The sequence below is a fragment of the Dermacentor variabilis genome, chromosome 1 (assembly GCF_050947875.1).
Source record: "Dermacentor variabilis isolate Ectoservices chromosome 1, ASM5094787v1, whole genome shotgun sequence".
NCBI lineage: Eukaryota > Metazoa > Arthropoda > Arachnida > Ixodida > Ixodidae > Dermacentor > Dermacentor variabilis.
Window position 1 is genome coordinate 201,111,150 of NC_134568.1, and position 21,648 is coordinate 201,132,797.

At 45.5% G+C, this 21,648-nt stretch overlaps 1 protein-coding gene across 3 annotated transcripts in view; it reads left to right on the top strand.

Moving 5' to 3' along the window:
• The window catches only part of LOC142590902 (uncharacterized), a 237,413-nt gene that overhangs the window by 103,479 nt on the left and 112,286 nt on the right, over window positions 1–21,648 (top strand). For all 3 annotated transcript variants that reach the window (XM_075703305.1, XM_075703313.1, XM_075703300.1), the window contains one exon: window positions 4,295–4,502. In XM_075703305.1, coding sequence (XP_075559420.1) covers window positions 4,415–4,502 — 88 coding nt within the window. In that variant the 5' untranslated portion in view covers window positions 4,295–4,414. The remainder of the gene's footprint in view (window positions 1–4,294; window positions 4,503–21,648) is intronic.

The following is a 21,648-nucleotide window of genomic DNA, read 5'->3' on the forward strand; positions in this document are numbered from 1 at the left end:
GCTGTACAGCTTTATTTACGACACTGCGGCAGTTCATATTCAGAATTAAAAAGGGCCTATTTCTTAATTTACAAAGTCATTTATTTTTACTAAGTATGTAGTGTTTTTCCTAAGCTTGATTCCACCCAAACATCCGGCCGCCCAGCTTATGGAACACAAGCTTGACTTTGGTGCTGGAATTTTGACCACCTGTGTTGGTTCTTTAGAGTGCACTTAAATCTAAGTACGCATCGTTTTCACATGTCGCTTTCATCGAAACGCAGCCACCGCGACCGGGAATCGAGCCTGCGACCTCTTACTCAGCAGCAGAACACTGAGCTACCGCGACGTATAAGAACTTCCGACGACAGTTTGCCACTCTGGTAGTGTTGCTTGGCGAGCTGAACGGAAACGTTCTTTATAACCTCCTTATATTTATGTACTAGGAACCACACGGCATATATTAGTGCATATTCTTCTCATGCAAAAAAAAAAAAAATCACACACTCATGGCGGTACCTGCTCCCACCGCCCCCCTTAATGCGGCGTCACTTAATTGAACGCCTTTCAGTTCAAACTCTGTTCATAAAGAGATGATGGGCGCCCCCAGATTACGCGAACGTAAGCGACTACCTGATTTTATTGATCTGCATATACGTAACTACGTGGCGCATCTCCTGTAATGCCACTGCGACGCGATTGCTATGAATCACTGATATGGTTTCTACTTAAGCTTGAGCCAATACGATACATTTTAGTAAATATCTCCGCACAACGTCATCGTTAACACTAATTTTAATTTTCGTCCTTTCATTCCGCCTTTATTCCTTTTATTTTCTTGCGAACAGCAACTGCGCTGCCGCTAATGCCTCAATCGCGTGTATGAGCGGCACAACCACAAGGCGCGGGCTCGTTCGGGAAGATACAGCAAGGCGTCCCCATTTCTCGGCAGACGGCTATGAACGAACCTCTGCTTCCCCGTCTAACTCCCCCATGCGGAAAAGAGAAAGACTGAAAGCGCTGACTCCATCAGCTCCTTGCGAGTCTGCGGATGCAAGTCTTGTGGGCAACTGGAGATCGCTGGGGGAGTCATTTGTCCTGCAGTGGACGTAAAAGTGGTAGTGTATGACGCTGAAAGTGAGAAGAAATACATTGAAAAACGGCTCTGGTCCGACTGGTATCCTTGCGATAGAGTACGGACGCCTTCGGTCGCTGTTTTTGACAGGCCTCGATGCTTCAGGTATCTCAGGGTGTAAAATAATAAGGGCGATGCTTGCGGCTGACTGCGGCCGCAGAACAGATGCGCTTTATTCAGCCTACTGGATGGAACCATACAGTGCCAACACGCTGGACGGGGTGACAGTGGGGAATCAGCAGATGAGTGTCATTAAGCTGACAGAATTTCTGGGCACTCACAACCAAGCGTTTTGAGCGCCAAGTAGAATCGAGTCGGTCAGCCTCATCATTTACAGCGACACCTATTCGTGGCATGCTATCCTTTGGTCGATGAGGGATACCCCACGAGATGAATGGTGCTGGCAGTGAAATTAATGCCACGCACAATTGGGCTAGCAGTAAGTTTCTCCGCTGACGGCAGCAGGGGAGTCAGTAAGGATGACAATATTGAATGAAGTTAGCTCCCACAGTACGCGCATCAATCATCCTCCTCTTGTGTAACATCAATCGCTCCCATCTCCACGGTAGTTGTTGATGACGTTTAATGTGGCACTCGAAACAACCGTCGAATTTCGGTCAAAGGGCGAAGGAAAGCTGCGGAGTCGCCTTATCTGTGGCTGTGCACAGTGCGTCGCTGACACACTTGAAGGTAAACGCGATTTTTTTTTTTTTTGAAGTAAGTGTGACTGATGATAAATTACCGTAGTGGCGAAACAGTACAGACACATGCCCGGTGACACTTGGGATCTTTAAATGCGATTAGTAGAGGATCATCCTGGCCTCCTCTACACGAAAGCTATGACCCCGTCACCTAGGAGGGGACGAATGCTCGCGGCAACGCACCGCCTGAGCAAAGCGAGGTCCTGAATGGAGACAGAATAGGAGAGAAAAATAAGATATAATGATTCGATGGAACACGCATACATGTCCTCCTCGAGGAGGCTTTTGCCACCGCCATGGTCCGCAAGGCAGTGAAACCACACGTGGAGGACACAGCGGTGATTTCCTGAAAAGTACTAATAAACATTGACGCGGAGAGACAGGGACACGCATATAACGACCATCATCCATGGGTGCACACATTCAATGCGGCTCGAAACTATCTGGGCACGCGTCGGCTAATGCAGCAGAAGCTTGTTTTAGAAGTGAAGATTAGACGCTTTTCGGGGTGGTGATCACGAAATAGGTCTATTACCGCCACCTCGTTTTCTTCGCCCAATTCAATCGGTTCCAGGAAAGGAAACAAAGTTGCGTGCTTTTGCGCTTCCGATAAATATTACACCGACCCATAAAACTTGGTCGCAATGGTCAAGCCGTTCACGATGAGAAGTGCTGTTGAATCTGCACCCGGGGGTTCCCAAAGGCTGTGTCGCAATTTCGGCGAGATTCGGCCCACGGCCGTTGTCATACTAGAATCACCTGACTGGCTATACGGGTGCTACCTCACTCTTGCGCACAGTGACGCTAACTTAACGCCTCTAGAAAACGGCAAGTGCGCCTGTATAACCCTTTTCCTCATCACCATCCTAGTTACCATCACCATCACCATCACAGGACAGACACTGCCCCTCCGTATCGGGGTGATAACAGGTGTAACCTTACCACAAATTAAAATTTGCGTGAACTTCAGTCATGTGTTGACAGAGTTGTCCTATAACCATTAACCAATACTCCAACCTCCACCTGCTTGTATCTACCTCTTGCATACTAACATCCCCGTGGCAGCTTATAAATCCAAACGCTTCTTGGACCTCCGTGCTTGCCTCTTCCACTTGCTAACGAAGAGAGGGAGAATGCTCTTTATTGAAAATGCATGCAGAGTGTTTAGCCAGCGTATTTTCGCCTACATGCTACTCTTGCGAATGAAGGAATTGCACTTAAAAAATCGTCTACACGGTCAAACTCTTGCCTTATGCGTTAGTTCCATAGGATCCAGCCTTGGCCTAAAAGAAGCAAAGCGCTCCCCTTGGAGTTATCATGAAAGATTTATTTTTAGTATCGTATTTAGCGGGGGGTACGATAGTTACGTTAAATTTGTTTATCTTGCTTTCTAGTTCTCCAGTACATCTCGGTCTGTGTTACTTTCTGTACACATCGCACACATTATTGAAATGTAGGAATAACAAGGTAAAATCAAATGAAAGCGGACGGAAATACAACTTGTAGCAGGTAGGGACCGAACCCGCATCCCCCGCACCACGCCCACGGTGCTTTACCCATTGAGCTACCGCGGCGCCATCTCTACGGCCACTTTCATGTGTTTCTTGCGCAAGAATAGCCCTGGAAGTGTTCGCCAGCGCCATTCACGGTCAAGGCGGCACTGGCTAACACTTCCTCGCCTTATATATAGCGGGTTTTTTTAGCCGTTAACAAAACTTTTAAAAATTCCCCCCTGTGGCATATGGCACAAATCAACTCATTGAGCAGGATCACTCGATCACGCGGACATTACTTACAGTGGAAGTCAAAATGATTGACTAATTAACAAAATTTTATTAATCATCTTTTTACCTAGTTATACCTTGGCACACATTGAAATACACGAATCGAAGCCACTGATTTCACAATGCACATCCATTTGGAACGAATTTTAAAACTAGCGACAGTTTTCATATCAACGCAGTCTAACTTGCGGTAAAAATGCAGTGTTGTTCCACTTGCTTTTTTTTTTTTAGCGAAAGGTCACTTTATGCACTGAAGCTCAAAAATTACTTGACCAACAATACATTTCGTCGCAAACTTTGGGGAGGCATATCTCGAAATTGATATCATGCTCAAAATTCGTTCCAAGTGTGCATGACTTTCGAAGTCCGCGGCTACACTTCTTAAATGGCAACATAAGTCGTTAAGGGATACGGTTAAAAGATAATTAGTCAAATATTCATTTTGATTCCTCGTACAAGCAATGTTCGTCTCGAAGAGTAATCTATAGCCCAAGAAGTAGATTGTGCTGGTGATTGTACGGGTGATTTTTAAAAATACTGTTGAGAAAAATACGTAAGACCACCCCGTTGCAGTGACTCAGCGTCGATGGCGCCAAGCAGGGGTAGCAGGTTCGGCTCGCCATTGTGCATTGCTCCCCTCAGTTAAATCGCACCAGTGCTAAAACGAGCGCTCTTGTATTATTCCTCCGACGCAGGATCGGGAGCCATGGCCTTGCTTCGGCGTGCCGAAGACTGCGGCACGCTAGACGGCTGCGGCCCGGAGGCGTCGGTCGCGAGGCCCCGCCCGGCTCCCTGAGCCCGGCGGTCGTCGTGCCATGCGGCAGCAGTGCCAGCGTTGGCGGCGGCCAGGATGGCCCACTGCCTGCAGGGTTCCGGCTGCCCGACGACTGTTAGCTCGGAAAGGTACGTGATACCAACAACGAAAAAATCGGGATCTTTATCCCATCTCAAAAACATTCCGCGCGCTGCGACGAAAGTTACGACATTAGTTAATGGATGCGCGGAAGGCGACAGACCAGTAATTGGATTGGATTGGAGAAACTTTATTTATGCCTGCAGTTGGGCGCTCGCGCGCCCCGACGAGGGCCTACGTCATCCTCGAAGGTGCCGTTACTCGGCGCGGGTCTCCGCTCGCCGTTGCCGGCTCGCTGGGTCCGTGCCTTTCGAGCGCCTCGAGGACCTGCCGGACGGCCCAGAGCTGATCGTCTCGGTCGTAGCTCTTCGCGGCTGCCTCGAGCCGCGGTGGGAGTGTTCTTGAGTTAGCGTCTTCTGGATATTTAATGCAGTCCCACAAGATGTGCGTGGAGACCAGTAAAGACGAAGACATCACGAAGCGGCTCGCGGTGTGTCCGCCTTGACTTTCAGTTCTGTCATCCCTTGTAAATCTAAATCTCGCGCAGGTGCGTGCGCTGCTGCAAAAGAGCTACGGGCGTCAGTCAATCGGGAACGGTAAGCGTCTGCGTGTATCATAGAAGACAGGCTTGCCCTTTCATCGCCGCTAATCCTTCCGTGATACTTGAATTCAGCCGACGTCGCACAGCGGAGGATTAGCGGAGGTTAATGGACCAACTCACCCCCGACACGAAGCGCGTCTTTCGCTGCACTGAACAGAATCGGCGTGCACACTGTCACGATAACAAAAACTGTAGTAACCGAGCGGTGCGAAATAAAAACGTATCCAGAGAAGCTTAAGGCAGAGCCGCGGCGCTGTGTCCTGCATCTCTTGGTATGCTTATCTTTCGCACTGTTTCTTTACGGGAATGGCCGCAACGATTTCCTGCTCGGCCCCAAATTGCTTTTTATTCGCTGACCACTCGCGTCGACTGCTTTGAAGGCAAGTTTCGCAGCATCAACTAACACCCACTCGCTTGAAATCATATGTCGAGTTCGAACACGCGATAAGACCGCGACCAATTTCAGTCTGCCTTATTGGCAAGATAATGTCCGCCCAGCTATAGTACGTGGTGTGACGGCATCCTGAAATATGAAACATTGCTTGTCTGCAATACATTTGCTGTTAGTGGTCAAGTATAATCTCAAGTTTACACCTTAGACCAATTGGCCTCCTTTGGACCGCTTGAGCTGCTCGCGAAAAAAAAAAAAAACGGCCCTCATTATATATGGGTCATTCCATGCCAGAGATGGTCGTCTCGCTCGACCATCTCTGATTCGGTTGTAAAAAGTCATGGTTATTTACTATCTTTCTCAGTCATTTTCCAGCACATCTTTTCTAAAGAAAGTTTTACTGTCACATAGTGCTTGCAAAGTTTGCTCAAGTACGTGAAACATGGCTCTGCGATATATTATGTCGAGGACGATTCAGAAAGTCTTTGCCCCTGTGTTTTTGAGCCAAATTACGGCTGTAAATGCGAAGCCAATATGATGTCCATTCCCAGCGGTGGACCTTTCTTGGACCGGCCCGACCTCATCTGCCGGTAGCTCTGCGGCACGGCGCTGCTGCCAGTTGTTGAAGATGACGGTTGTGCTTCAAACGCCCACGGCGTACGAGCAACGAAGTGTGATACGTTTTCTATGTAGCAAGAGGCGAACGCCCATCTAAATCCACAGGGAAATGCAGCACACGTATGGGAAAAGGTGTCTCGCTTTGAGAAGTGCGAGGTGGTGGTGTTGTGAGTTCGCAAAAGGCCGTGAAGGCTTGTATGACAATGAGCGTTGGGGGAGGCCGCGTGCGTCGATGACTGACGACTGCGATGGGACAAATTTAGTGCTGTGATGAAACAAATGTCTTAACCGGTGTGGGAACTATGTGGGAACTATGTGGAAAAATAGTGCAAGGTACTTATAACAGTACGTACATTTGTAATTACCCGTATGTACCTTACTTTAGCTAATTTAGCTAGCTTCACTCTAACGTCTCAGATAATGAAGTTGTTCCACCAGGTTATGCTATTCTGCGCAAAGATAGAGAATCGAGAGGCGGGGGTGTGGCTATTATCTTGAGGAATGACTTATCTTTCATGCCTATGCCCGATGTACCGAACGTCGAACGTATTTGGTGCAAACTAAACATAGAAGGATACGTCCGGCACGTAGGCGCTGTCTATAGGCCACCAAACGATGATCCAGAGTACCTGGTTCCCTTACTCGATTCATGCACCGGCACATATCAGCTGACAAAATTGTTTTGGCTGGGGACTTTAATATTTCGGAATCGGACTGGAGCTCTCGGATCCCGAGATCACTTTATAATAATGTTGTCTCGGACATAATATTTGCATTTAACTTGAATCAACTTGTCCACACACCTACTCGCATTCAAGGGTCGTCCAGCTCGATACACGATTTGGTTTTCGTTAGTGATTATTTTTTATCAACCGCAATAGACACAGAAGTGCTAGAAGGTTTGCCAGACCATAAGCTTGTGTTGTGCACTCTTCCTTTCCCTGTCCCTATGGCTGTGAAAAAAGATAGTTCGCCGATATTAACATTTGTAAAGGCAAATGACGCAGCCATTATAACATATCTTGGGCCGTATAGCGTAAAACTATTCCAATATGTTTTTATTCCAATCTCCTGACGTCAAATTTTCATAACCGCCGACGCAAGCATGGGGCAGTTACCCGCAGGGTTGTCTGAAGAAACCAATCAAATGATCCCCTCGTTCGTAGGAGGTCACTTTTGTTTGCTTGAAAAACGAATAACATTGCCTGCACTGAGCGGCTTGTCTTATCTAATTGGCTGCTGAGAAGAGGCGATAAGCATGCTCAAGTGGAGCGGGATTCGATGGGGCCGAGCCACTGCACTGAATATCGATAACCGGGTGAAGAGGGTGGCGCCGGCGTCTGCGACTGGTCCGCTTTCTCTTGCTTCGCTTGCGGTGGCTCTTCGAGAATCGCGGCGGCCAGCGAAAGTTTAAAAATGACGCTAAAACGGATCGTCAGCAAAGAAGAGTTGGCAGAACGAGGTCGTAAACGTGCCGAAAGTTCTCGAAAACGTTACACGGCCACTCAAAAAGTTTTATTACACGCAAATAAACCCATGCTCTCCGGCAGGGGTGAGCAGCCAGTGCCGGAGCAATCGGCGGCAGCCATCTTTTATTCCTTTCGGAACGGGGCAGCCTGAGGCTATTGAGAAGAAAATTCGGTTTTGTTCGGCATATTAATGCATCTTTAACGCGTACGCGTCACTTTGACGCGGTAAGTTTTTGCGGTTTTGTGACGTCGCGTGAGAGGCAGGTGAAGTGGGTGCAGCGCGAAAACTTTTGACCAATAGCCGAGGGCTAATGGCAAAAAGGCGTCGAATCAGAAATAACTATTTTTGTTTTGTTCGGTCAAATTATGCATAATCAGTGTGTACACGTCATATCAGATAGGGAGCTATCGCAATTTTCGTGACGTCCCGTGACAGACAGGTGAAGTGGGGGTGGCCCAAGAAAGTTTTTGACCAATCGCGGTGGGCTGATTGCAGAATTGGAATAGAAAAGTTTGGAACAGTTTTATGTTATAGCGCCCCTTGTTCATGAATACGCCAATTTTCTTGAACTGTGTATGGATGATTCGTCAACCATTGATCAGGTATGCACATGTTTTAAGGTTAATGTCAGGCATTGCATTGACAATTTCATTCCCACTGTAACAAAATGCACAACGAAAAAGAATCCATGGATAACACGCGATGCTATTCACCTCAAGCGTAAAATCAAAAGACTAATAAAATCAAACAAAATACGCCCCGTTCCATACTACCTTACTCGCCTCCACTCTCTAACTAGCCTATTAAAAAGTAAAATTAAGACTGCTAAACTGACTTATTGTAATAGCACACTTAGTGGTTTCATTAAATCAGCACCCAGCAAATTCTGGAGATACCTAGGTTCCCAACGCACAAACAGCAAGACAAAATCCACGGAAGGAATTGACGCTGACACCTTTAATACTCACTTTCAGTCAGTGTTCACACATGACAACGACTGCTCCGACCTTGCCCTCGAATTCGAATGTAAGACCACGCTGACAGGTACTCCATTAATATCCGAGGCGGGAGTGCTTTTGATGCTGTTAAACATGGATGATAAGAAATGTGATGGACCAGATGGAATCCCGAACACATTTCTAAAGCGGTATGCCGAGCCTATAAGTAAATACCTCTGCCTGATATATCAAAACACAACCGATGAGTGTAGCCTTCCTGCTGAGTGGAAACTAGCGAAAATAATTCCGGTGCATAAATTTGGCAAAGTTTTATCGGCAGCTAATTATCGACCAATATCACTGACATGTACATGCTGAAAATTACTAGAGCACATCATTTTGAAATTTCTGACAAATTTTGTCGAAGTCAATAACATACTCCACACAAGCCAGCATGGATTTCGTAGTGGCTTGTCAACCGCTACGCAACTAGTAGAAATTATGCATTATTTTTCACAAAGCCTCGACAATCAGTCGCAAATCGATGCCCTTTTCCTGGATCTATCGGAGGTTTTTGACCGAGTCTCTGATACTAAACTCCACTTTAAAATTGAAACGATATTTGGTGATGGACCACTGGTACGATGGATTTATAATTAACCTCTCTGATCGTTATCAGTTTGTGCAATACGACCATCATGCCTCCAAGTTAGTACCTGTTCTTTCAGGAGTACCTCAAGGTACAGTTTTAGCCCCGTTGTTTCTTTTTATTAACGACATACCAAATGAAACTGATGTAAAAATGCGACTATTCGCGGATGACTGCGGGCTATACCAAGAAATAAAAGCCTCTAATGACCAGGAAAGATTTAACAATGCTCTAGGAAAAATTGCAGAGTGGTGCAATAAATGGCAGATGGTAATTAATTTCGAAAAAACGGTCTCTATGTCCATTACAAGGAAAAAGTGTAAATTAGATTACATATACTCTTGCAATAACATGAATATCAGTAGTGTGACTGAATATCGATACTTGGGTGTAGTCATCACTTCTGACTTAAACTGGACTGCGCATGTTCAAAGCATAGCTAGCAAAGCAATGAACAAGTTATTTTTTCTTAAAAGGGCCCTTCGTCATTCTACATCTGATACAAAACTTCTAGCTTATGTCACCTTTATCCATCCGGTCTTAGAATATGCTAACATAGCTTGGTTCCCCCACACTAAAAACAACGTTAAAACACTCGAAATGGTTCAAAGGAAAGCCGTGCGCTTTATCTTCAACTGCTATGGACGCATGCATTCAGCCACAGATCTTTTACGCACGGCTGGGCTTCACACGTTGTCCAGCCGTGCTAAATTACACCGTCTAAAGTTTGTCTTTACTGCTTAATAATGCATTAAAGATGTCTCCCACAACTTTGTTCGTATAAACACTACAAGTCTAACACGTCACAAGCATGCACTCACCCTTGAAGAATATTTCTGTCACAGTAATACTTTCCGATATTCTTTTTTTCCACAAGTTGTCCGAGATTGGAATCACTTGCATCCATCAGTCATGGCCCAGCGCACCATAGACAAATTTATTACCCTCGCTGAGAGCTCTGTGCGTACATTGCTCTCAGCATAAGCTTGTTCATAATCTTATATTACAGTGTTCCTCTCAGTGTATTTATTGTATTCAAGTGCCATCATCAGTTTTATTTACTATTGTCATGTGTATTGCATGTTTTACCTTTATTTTTGACTCTTAATATATATATATATATATATATATATATATATATATATATATATATATATATATATATATATATATATATATATTAGCAGTGAACCTTTATCTGTATGTTTTTGCCGTCTTCTGTAAAAATCCCAAGAAGGGATTGACAGTATTCCGAAATAAATAAATAATAAAGAAATAGGGGCAAAGACTTTCTGACTCGCCCTTGTATATATGAGATACGAAAGGCAGCGAGGTTAACCGGAAGACAGATATCCAGTTTGCTACCTTGCACTGGAGGAGCGATAGAGGGAGACATGAAGATGAAGAAAAGCACCCAAACAGAGAGAGGGAGAGGACACAAACATACGACACCTACAATAACGTGGTAGTGTCACAGTCGTCCAACTAGGTCGCGAGAAAATTAATATATAGAAAATATTTTAGTATTTAATGCTGCAGAACTTGGGTCTTCAACATATACTGGCGCTTATTGTTAACTTCGGTCAGAAAAAGTTCTTTAAGAGCGGCACACTTTGACAAAAATATGCCTTTGCAAGTTGACCATATTGTACTGGTAAAATGAAAAGCAATCTGTTCGTTTTATTACACTTGGCTAGAAGTGCACTTAACAGTAAAAAATCGCTTCCTTAAGTACATTGTACGAATTTTTCTGAAGAAGAAGCAATTACAAACATACCGAAATTGCAGTTTTAGTCCACTTTCATCCGTGATTTTTGCATTGATGTGCTCCGTGAATAAATATTATAAAGGCGCATTGGATAGGCCTGTTTCCGGCGTTTGATTCCCGTCATTATCTTATTTTGATTTTTGTTTCAGGCGAGGTGTGCATCTTTTGAATTTGGCCTCTGAACCAAGCTCGGCATAATTCCGCTCAGCCCAATGGCTGCCGAGCGTCAGGCAGCTGACGCGACCAGGGTGGCACTGTAACGCTGATTTCCTCAGCATCCAATGGCTCCACTGTGTGGACCAGTCCTAAAAACCATTTTAAATATCGTATTTGCCTTGTCTTCCTGTCGTATCACATAGAGCGTGCCACGCAAAAGCCGGGAGGTAAGGCGAACGCACTCGGAGTTCGCTTCGGTTATCGCAGTCTGTTTTAGTTTTTTTTTTTTTGCTTACATTCTGATTCGCGCCTCTCTGGGAAACGTCAGGCCACAAGCCTGAGTGCGTGTGCCGGAGATGTCTGGTACACATGGAGTGTTCACCCGGATGAAGGTTTAGAAAGTAGTGAAACTGTACCGGCGAACTCTTCCACACGCAGTTGCGCTTTAAAAAAAAGAAAAAAAAAAGCTGATAAGAAGGCGTGCATGGGCAGTTAGGCAGGTGGACGCTTGTCATGAGGCAAATTGTCTGTAATGTCACATTCAAGACAGCTACAGAATTATCGCCGTCACCATCATCATACTGTTTGCCTTGTGAAGAAGAAGACGCGTCTGGCGGCACAGCCGCATCGCCAACGCGCGGCTCGGCTCGCGCTGTTGATAACAGGTCGTTATCAGGCTGATAACAGGCTGTTGATAACTGTGCATCTTTTTGCACAGTTCTTCGGGCTGTCTCGCCGTTCCCTGTCGCTGTGCTTCTGCATAAGAAGCCGCAAATAAACCTCCTCAATTGGTGGAGGTGCTGGGATTCAAACCCCGTCGCTTGAAACCCTGGAGCTGCGATAAAGAAAGCTACCGCCCGCCATGACCGACAGCTCATCCCAAACGGCGCCGACGCCACAGTCCGTCACCTGCACCGGCGTTCCACGACAACGGAACCCCAAGATCTTCAGCGGTGCAGACGACGAAGACGTAGAAGACTGGTTCGCGTCTTACGAACGGGCGAGCGCGCACAACAAGTGGGATGACCCAGCGAAGTTAACCCATGTCATCTTTTATCTGGCCGGTGTTGCCCAACTCTGGTTCCAGAACCACGAAAGTGACGTACCCACATGGTCAGTCTTCAAGACAACTTTCGCGGAAGTGTTCGGCCGACCCGCTGTTCGCAAGCTGCGCACTGAACAACGCTAGCGCGCCCAAGCACAGCAGACGGCAGAAACGTTCACGAGCTACATTGAAGACGTCGTGGACCTTTGTAAACGTGTCAACGCCGCCATGCGCAAAGCTGATCGAATTCACCACATACTGAAAGGCATCGATGACGGCGCATTCTAGATGCTCTTATAGCCAGGAATCCGCGCACCGTTTCCGATGTCGTCAGCCTATGCCAAAGTTATGATGAGTTAAGGAAGCAACGCGCTTCGACTCGGCGTGCTCCGGGAAGCGACGACTCGTTGGCGTATAATGTACAGTGCAGGAAGAACGCCTCTCTTTTATTTTTTATTTTTCCCCTTTCTAAAGAAACCTGCCCTCTACTAAACAAAAACAACACACGGTCGCGAATTTACTTATTCAACTAGCTTCAGACATCTAAAGTCGAATTTTATTTGTCAAACATTTGACTTGAAGCCTAGTTCTCGCAGAGTGACTTCTTTAATTGGACACTTTATATTCTTGCTTCGCTAAGCACAATGTCAGTCCGTCAAAGACAGTACATGTCAAGATCGGCTACAAATTTTGAAGTGTTCTGGTTCTGTTAATTGGAGGCGTGCACTAACCTGCGTGCAATCAAGATGACTTTTTTCTTCTTGAACTGCGATGTTCGGCACCCGCAGAATTTTTTTTTTATTCATATGTGCGCTTACTGTATAAGAGTTAAGGCAGGAGGTCCCAAAGTGAAAACTGTCAATCGGTGCGACCTCGGTTGATTACAATGCAGATGAGCCTTGTGAGCATCGTGATGCCTTTTGGAGTTACGAATGGAAGGCAAGGCAAAGACAATATTTTAGACACTTTTTGGGACTGGGCAACACAGCCTGGCCCTCAGGTGCCGAGAAAATTCGCACAACAGCCACACGCCGCGAGTGCTGACTACCTGAAGCACCTGTGCGGTGAAGTGGTGGTACGAAACTATGCCGAGCGTGGTTCAAGGGCCAATATAAAAAATTCACATCTCGCCTAAAACAAAGACAATAATGAGATAATGACGGAAATGGAACGCCTATGTAATGCCCTATGTGTTGTTCATACATGCAGCACCTCATTGCAAAAATCAGGACTGAAAATGGACCAAAACCGACATTTTGGTATTTTCTCCTGAAATTGTGTACATTTTTCTCACGCAAAGAACTTTTACTGTAACATACAGCACTAAGAGAGTCAAGTAAAATAATTACAATGAACAAATAAATAACCATTTTTCCAGTAAAAAATTATACATGCGGCAAATTCTTGTCACAATTTGCGTCTCTTAAAGAACTTTCCCGACCAAATTTGCCGATAAACGCCAATAAACGTTGAAGGCCAACCTTTGTAGATTGATCAGCCGAAGTTGCGCAGCATTACACACTAAAACACCTGTTATATTAATTTTCTCACAGAACTGTTTCACGTACTTTAGTAAACATTGAAAGTAGGTCACGTGACAAGAAATTTTTTCAGCTTAAATGTACTGGGACGTTACTGTGAGCAACGTAGTAAACAACCATGACTTTTACAAGAAAATATGAGATGGTCGAGTGACACATCTGGGACACTTGGCGTGGAATGACCGACGTATGTATGTATGTATGTATGTATGTATGTATGTATGTATGTATGTATGTATGTATGTATGTATGTATGTATGTATGTATGTATGTATGTATGTATGTATGTATGTATGTATGTATGTATGTATGTATGTATGTATGCATGCATGTATGTATGCATGTATGTATGTATGTATGTATGCATGCATGCATGTATGTATGTATACATGTATGTATGCATGCATGCATGTATGCATGTATGCATGTATGTATGATTACGCTTGACATACTTATTGAATACCCCAGCCAGCCCGTGTGTGCGTGTATTAGTACTTTTTGGAGGACACCCGAACTCTATAGCGCGCAGTTCAACTAAGTGTGAGGATGCGCGCAGGAGTGACATCGAATGTGACAATAGAAAGCAGTCTTATTCTCGAAGCTCCGACATTACGCTGCAGCAACGACACTTTAAACTCTACACATCGTGGTGGAATGGAAAACAGGAGCACTGCCGCAGCTTAATGAGGCCTTAAGAGTGCAGCTGCAGCCACGGCCGATATTTTGACTACTAGAATCATCTGCGCTTAAAATATAAAAGGACAGGTGGGCCTTTGCACTGCATGTGGTCTTTCGCACTGCATACACGACAAATTTTATATCGATACACTCGACTTCCTATCATGCGCCAGCGGTGCTTTCTACTAGTCACGATTACGCAATGTCTATACGCATGTGAGATTGCCAAAGCTTTGCGCCCGTGCCATACACAAAACACGCATAGCGTGCCGCACGAGGTTATTTCTGGCGCGAAATTATCCTGCTCACGCCCTGCAAAAACTTGCCACCCCCGGTACGATTCTCAATCGCAACAATGCGTTGACGGTGTACAGGTCGCAGCTTCACGCCAGCCGCGCTCCGAAACTTCGTACTGACGGGCAGGCTGGGGAGACGCGCGCCGGCAGAGGTCGCTGCGATCGGCGAGGAGCGAAAATAGCGGCATCGAAGAAAGTGGCACAAAACGAGGCCCCACGAAGTCGAGCGCGGTAGCGCGCACTGAGCGTCTTATCAGCGGGCGCACTGCGCGCCCCGGCTTTGCATATTTCACAGCATTATTTATAACCTCCACACCGTGCGAGGACTAATATGTTTTTTTTTCTTTTTTGCTTTACGCCATCACTCATCTAGCCGCAATATTAATCCACCTAGTGTAGGCGTTGCGGACACATAATCGGTATGAAGCCTCGTCATTTAAACCCGCCCTGGCGAGTTAGCCGGCTTTACCGGCTTTGCCCGATTTCGTTCTATTTTCTCTCATTCTCTCACTACCCCACTCTGCCATTTTTAATTCTAGTTTTTCGCATTCACGGGGAATAATTCCAACGAGAAAATGACTTCCTGAAGTTAATGAGTGCATACCTTCACGCTTCCAAGTGATTCATTAACGAGAAGAAAGGGGTTAACCGAGGGGCCCGATTTTCATTAGTCATATCACAAGAAGCCAACAAACAATGACGCCAAGGACAACATTGGGGAAATTACTTGTGCTTAATAAATGAAATAAAGAAAGGATAAAGTAATGGGAATGAAAGTGGATGAAAAAACAACTTACCGCAGGTGGGGGAACGATCCCACAACCTTCTCATTTCGCGTGCTATGCTCTACCAATGGAGCTACCGCGGCGCCATTTCCCCATCCACTTTCTTGGGTATTACTGAAGCGAAAAGGAATGGAGGAGTTCTCGCCGTTTCCTGTTGACGGCTACACCTTTTCATCTGGTTAATAACTAAAAATTTAAAAAATTAAAATGTATAAATGAAATAAAACATAAGATAATATATAAACTCTAAGGGTCAAAGTCTCGTGACTTCGTATGTTAGTTACTCAAGATGGAGCCTAGTTCTCCTAGTTCTCACATACGTGAATGCATACATACACTATAACGAACACTATGAACGAATAAGACCGAATAAGAATTCTAACGAATGAATAAGAACAAATAAGAATACTAACTAACGAATAAGAACGAATAGACAATAACGAACGAGAAAAACCAGAGGAACTGAGAAATTGCAGTCAAGCACATGACCCACCGCTTTCGAGAAATGGTTACTCAAAAATTGTGGCAGAATTTGTTGCTGCTTCAGTTTATATGTTTCCGCACTATTAAAAAATGCCGCACGGAAAACTGCGAACTAGAACAGCAATGCTACAGAACATTTAGAGTCCCTAATTTTGAAAACTGCTGCGAGGAGTGGTTTCCAGCAAAATGTTATGCCGAGGTCCTTTAATATTGTTCAAAAAGTACTGAAGAACCCTGGTTATGCTTTGAGCATTTGCTTAATTCAAGTTTGTAATTACAACATGCCCCCTAAAGCAACTAACTAAATGTGAATTAGTAAAATATTGCTAATTGAAAATCGCATTCGCGATTATATCGCGCAATCATGATGACTGCTGCTGCTATGAAGCTGTGGAGGTATTCTGTAAGAGTCCACCTAGTGGACATGTCCGTTTCGTCTGCTGTTGAAGTTCTGATTGGCTGGGCTAAGCTGCGCGTCCGCAGCAGCGAGGTGCCACAGCCAATCAGCACTTCAGTAGCAGACGAAATGGGTATGTCCAATAGGTGAACTCCTACAGAATACCTCCCTGATAAAGCGCCGCCGTATATTTGCTCGTCTGAGCTGCGCTGCGCTGAGAATTTCGGGAGTTTTCGTGCATGGGGGGCTTTGTAGTATGCCTTCCGTCGAGAAAGATTCAATCTGCTGTACCGGATGCGATCACTGCGCACGAAAAGTCGTTGATGCAGTTTCGCTGCACTGCCGCTTTCGAGTATGTACTGCTCAAGCCACACGATGTCAAGCTGTAACGGCAGACTGTTGCAATGTGTGTCTACTTGTTTAACGCGCACCAATGCAGAACCGTGACCCCTGAAAGACAATGTAATCGAGTAATTAAACTAATAAGCGAATAAATTCGGTGCTATAGCGTTGCCGCTATGACAGAGTCCGATCGGTTCTGGTGTGTGTCGACGCTGGCTGTCGTTGGACTGGCGGGGCACAAGCATGCTTATGCGGCATGGGCACATTTCCCAACAGTGGCCATCAGTAAACCATGTGATTGTGTCTTCCATAGCCTTTGCGTTCAAGCGCAATAATTTTGCTCACGGGGAGAGAATGATGAGCCGCAATTATTTCGCTTGTTTGTCACTCATTTGTTTAACAGCAACGTGTAATGTGACAAGAGACCTTTAAGCACCGCTTTTTATCGACATTCCCCTAACAACTCCATGCTGTAACTGGCTGTCTATACCACGTCAGTTTACATTGTTTTGTTTATCCTCTTAGCAACGCGTTCCGCAGCAGTTTCTACCGCTCTATGAGCTTTCTTTTAATTACCTATGCCGCATCACCATCAAAAATGTCCTTAAGTACTGTGAACTCCTGCGCGTGGCAGTTTAAAAAGAACACTACCCGTAGTTTTAGAGACTCGACTGCATTTCTGCTCTAGCTTTTTGCATTGTTAAGTGAAGCACGGGACACGCTGTCGGCGATATGAAGAGTACTGTCAGCGAACGAAAGTGCCTTTTCCGGTGGTAAGAAGTGTAGCCTGAAAACACAAACGAAGCAAGTTAGACCGGCTGCTATACAGACCGATGACAGCGTAACTCAATGCGCAGAGCTGAGACTTGTACTAGTACCCAGACAATTTTGTCACTCGCCACCAGTTCAAGGTTGCAGCGCGGTGCGTTCAAAACTCCAGCGCATCAGCCCCATATTGACCTACGGTTGAAGCTCATGACGCCCTATAAGTCTAGGATATTAACTGTTGAATAGGTTGTAAGCAGTGATGGGCAGTATCGAGCATAGATGTACCTTAGATAGTCCTCGGGTATCTTGTATCTGTATCACGATACGTCTGGCAAGACGTGTATCAATATTTGTATTTCCAAAACATGAAGGAATGTATCGTGCATCTTAAATAGAAGATACTGGCTATCGCAGCATCACCGTGCGAAACTGTAAACGTTGACTGCAGTCCGCTTATCAAGCTGATACTGCTGCCACCTGCCACTAATCCACCTCAAAAACCTAAAGGCGGCGAGATTCTTTTATCTTTCCGCCAGAGCCCTCCAGCGAAGGCAGGCTTAAGGTCCGCGCGTGCCTATTGGTGGAGCAGAATCACGTGATGGTGCTCACGCCGTCTTAACAAAAACAAGCGCGTGCACATCTGGGTGCAGTAGACCTTTCGTTATCTTTATTTTTTTGTTTTGTTTTAGTTGCTTCGATGCCATGACACTTGCTCGTAGCCACCGTACTGTGCCGCGTAGGCAAATGCATGCGGCGTCTTTCGCGCAAATTATGGTGCCGCTATAGTGTCGTTATCGAATTTACTCTTGCGTGGTGCTTTGTCACGAAGTTTGAAGAATGCAAGAGTGGGCTTGCCTTGCGTCTAGTTGCTTTCACACATCAGTGGTTTGAAGGATCTCGTGGATGTAAGTTTGACTGTTGTGAACCAAAGCATGGATAGTGCTGCTCCCAGGAGACTTGTGCATAAGGCGGCTATTTTGTGTACGTGATTGTTGCTCGCCAGCACCAAAAGCAATTTTTTGGACTACGTTACATGAGAAGAATTCTGCGAAATATGAATAAGCTACGAAAGCTGCACACTACGGACGGACTAGCGCTTGTTTATACGTTGTGACAGGTTGTTGATCTGCTCGATTTTTGTAGTTAATGCGCTCCAAACATAAGGAGGATATTTTTTTGCACTCTAAGTGCCAAAATGAATCAAAAAATGCTAAGAACTGAACTATCAAAACTGTCAACTTGAGCCCAAACAAACCATATGCTGACCGCGTTACATTTAGGATCGATGCGAGTGCTTTCTAGCGATTCTGTCAACGCTGCTTGTACAGGACATCCTTACGCAAATAATCGAGCTAGCACTTGCTCTCTGAAATAGTCGTGACCAACGGGCGTAGATTATTGTTCACTTCAGCTCATCACAAGCCTTTCGTTCGCCTGCTTCAACACATTTGTGCAATCATTTTGCGGCAACAAAGGAATCAGTTACACCTCAGCCCGCGTAACTGAGCCCAGGTTACAAGGTTGAAATGAAGCAAGGTTGGTTGGAGTTAAGAAATTTCCAAGCAAACATTTTTGCGCATACGCGTTTCCTACTACATTTAATAGATCTATAATAAATTTTCTAATGTATCGAAGTATCTTATGCATGATACAAATGGAAAGTATCGTATCGGATACAATAATTGCCGTACTATCTTGTATCTTGAATAAGGGTAAAAAGGACAACCGACCACTGAAAGAATACAAGAAAAGACGTTTCGGCTCCCCTGACGGAAGCCTTGTGTGGAGCCGAAACGTCTTTTCTTGTATTCTTTCAGTGGTCGGTGTCCTTCTTTTTACCCTTCTACATAATGCCTCCCGACCAGACGAGCTTCCGTCAAAACCTCGACTTTATCTTGTATCTGTATCTCAAATACTTGTTGACCGAGTATCTTGTACCGTATCATGATACAATTGCAAAGTATCTTTGTCCAGCCCTGGTTGTAAGCAATCAGCCCGCGCTTATTTCACTCCTGAGTGGAAACGTATAACCCGACGTATAACTACACACAGTTTAGAGAAGAGTCGTCAGAACCGACGTGCTGTATAAAATACGTTATTTTTGATCAATTATCTCCCATTATCGCCTAAAGGGGGAATCTAGTGCGCAGCTCTTTAAAAGCACGAAACTTGCCAAAGCATAATGGGGCCTCGTTATTAATTTTAGTACTCGCAAAAACGATTTAACTCTCTTTGATGCGACTTTCTTTCGCCTTTTATGTCTATATGTTCATGTGAGGCAGGACTGTGTGCTGTGGATGTTACGCCCTAGGACGTTGTTTCCTTCCTTGCTATATATTCTTTCTGCTATGCGAAAAGGAGTAGCCATTACCATTATAGGGTGATTACAACTTTCTTTTATTTTCATTTCAATAAGAAAAGTCGCAGTTTCGCCCGAAGGCAAATCATCGATTGCGATAGCAGAGAGAGAGAAAGAGAGAGAGAGATGAAGGGGAAAGGCAGGGAGGTTAACCAGATATTAGTCTCCGGTTTACTACCCTACACTGGGGTTGGGGATAGGGGTTAGAAAGAGGACAGAGAGGAAAGGGTAAAAAATGCACACACAGAGACACACGAAGGTCGTTCCAGTTAGAGACGTTCACGAAGGGCGGTAGATCGCAAGAAGCGCAGTAGCGCTTGCACGGCCTTCTGTGATGTTAGGTGTCGATGGTGTAGAATTCCTTCTTCCGATAGTGGTCGATCGTCCAGCTGGTTGGGTTCGTGGCGAAGGGATTCTTTCTGTGGACTGTACTGCGGGAAGTAGCACAAAATATGGCCAATCGATTCTTCATGGCCGCAGTGGTCACAGGTTGTGGTGTCGGCCAACCCTATGCGGAAAGCATAGGCTTTGGTAAAAGCAACGCCCAACCACAGTCGATACAAAAGCGTGGCGTTTCCACGGCGAAGCTTTGATGGGACTCGAAGGCTTAATGTGGGATCAAGGGAGTATATAGCCCGGAATTCCTGAAATGTGGTTCATTCCACTGCGACGTGGTGCACTGGCGAGCAAGCAGGTGGAGCTTACGTGCTGCGTCAGTTCTAGAAAGTGGTATTGGTACATGGTGGTCCTCAGTATGGGCTGAATGGGCAGATTGATCGGCCCGTTCATTGCCGATGATCCCGTAGGGACTTGGAAGCCATTGGAAAGTTATTTCATGGCTTGCATCACTTATACGGTGCATCGTCTCTGCAATTTGAAATACTAGCTGTTTGTGCGGTCCGCGTCGTAAATGTGACAGTAGAGACTGCAGTGCCACCTTTGGAACACAGAAGATCGTCCACTTGTGTGGGGGTTCATCACCGATGTAATCAAGGGAAGTAAAGAGCGCTGCGAGCTCTGCTGCCGTCGATGATCTCGCGTGAGTCATCTTAAATTTGATGGTTGTAACTTTCGCTGGTATCACAATTGCCGCAGCGGAGATGTTTGACAGGATCCATCAGTGTAGATATGCGTAGAGTCACGGTAGTTCTCTTACAAAAGTAGTAACGTGAGCTGTTTAAGGGCTGTTGAGATCAGCTATTTTCGTGATGCCAGGTATTGGCAGGTTGATTTTTTGCTGAGCGAGACACCATGGAGGAATCGAAGGTCTCGCAGCAGGAATGAAACAAGCTGGCAATTATTCACCATGTGCGGTTATCGTTTGGCTGAAAGAGGTGCGAGGTCTCTCCGCCGGTAGACAGGCTAGGTGGTAGGGAGGAGTCCTGGCAAGATGCCTTATATGGGCCCTAAGCGCTTCAATTTCAATGTGGGTCTTGACAAAGCGGTATCTAGTGATTGCTATATTCGCCACTGTTGATGCACTCTGATGCAGACCTAGACAGAACCGGAGCGCTTGAGCCTGAACACTTTGTATTGTGCGTAGATTCAGTTTGCCTGTGTTGGTTGTTGCTGGCAAGCTGTACCGCAAAAAGCCGAGAAAAAGCACCCTGTATAGTATTAGCATAGCACTTGTCGACATTCCCCAAGTCTTGCCAGTGAAAAACTTGAACAGGTGACAGATGCCTGTCAACCGTTTTTTCACGTATACGTGAGGGTTCCATGACAAGTCCCTGTCGATTAAGATACCTAGAAACTTGTAAGATCTAACATATGGTATTCTTTTGCCATTTATCATTACACTGTAGTTTGTCATGGGTTTGCGCGTAAGTGGCACTAGCGCGCATTTCCCGGAGGCAATTTCCAGGCCTCAATTACGGAGGTAGATAGCAGTTTAGGTGGCAGCTCTCTGAA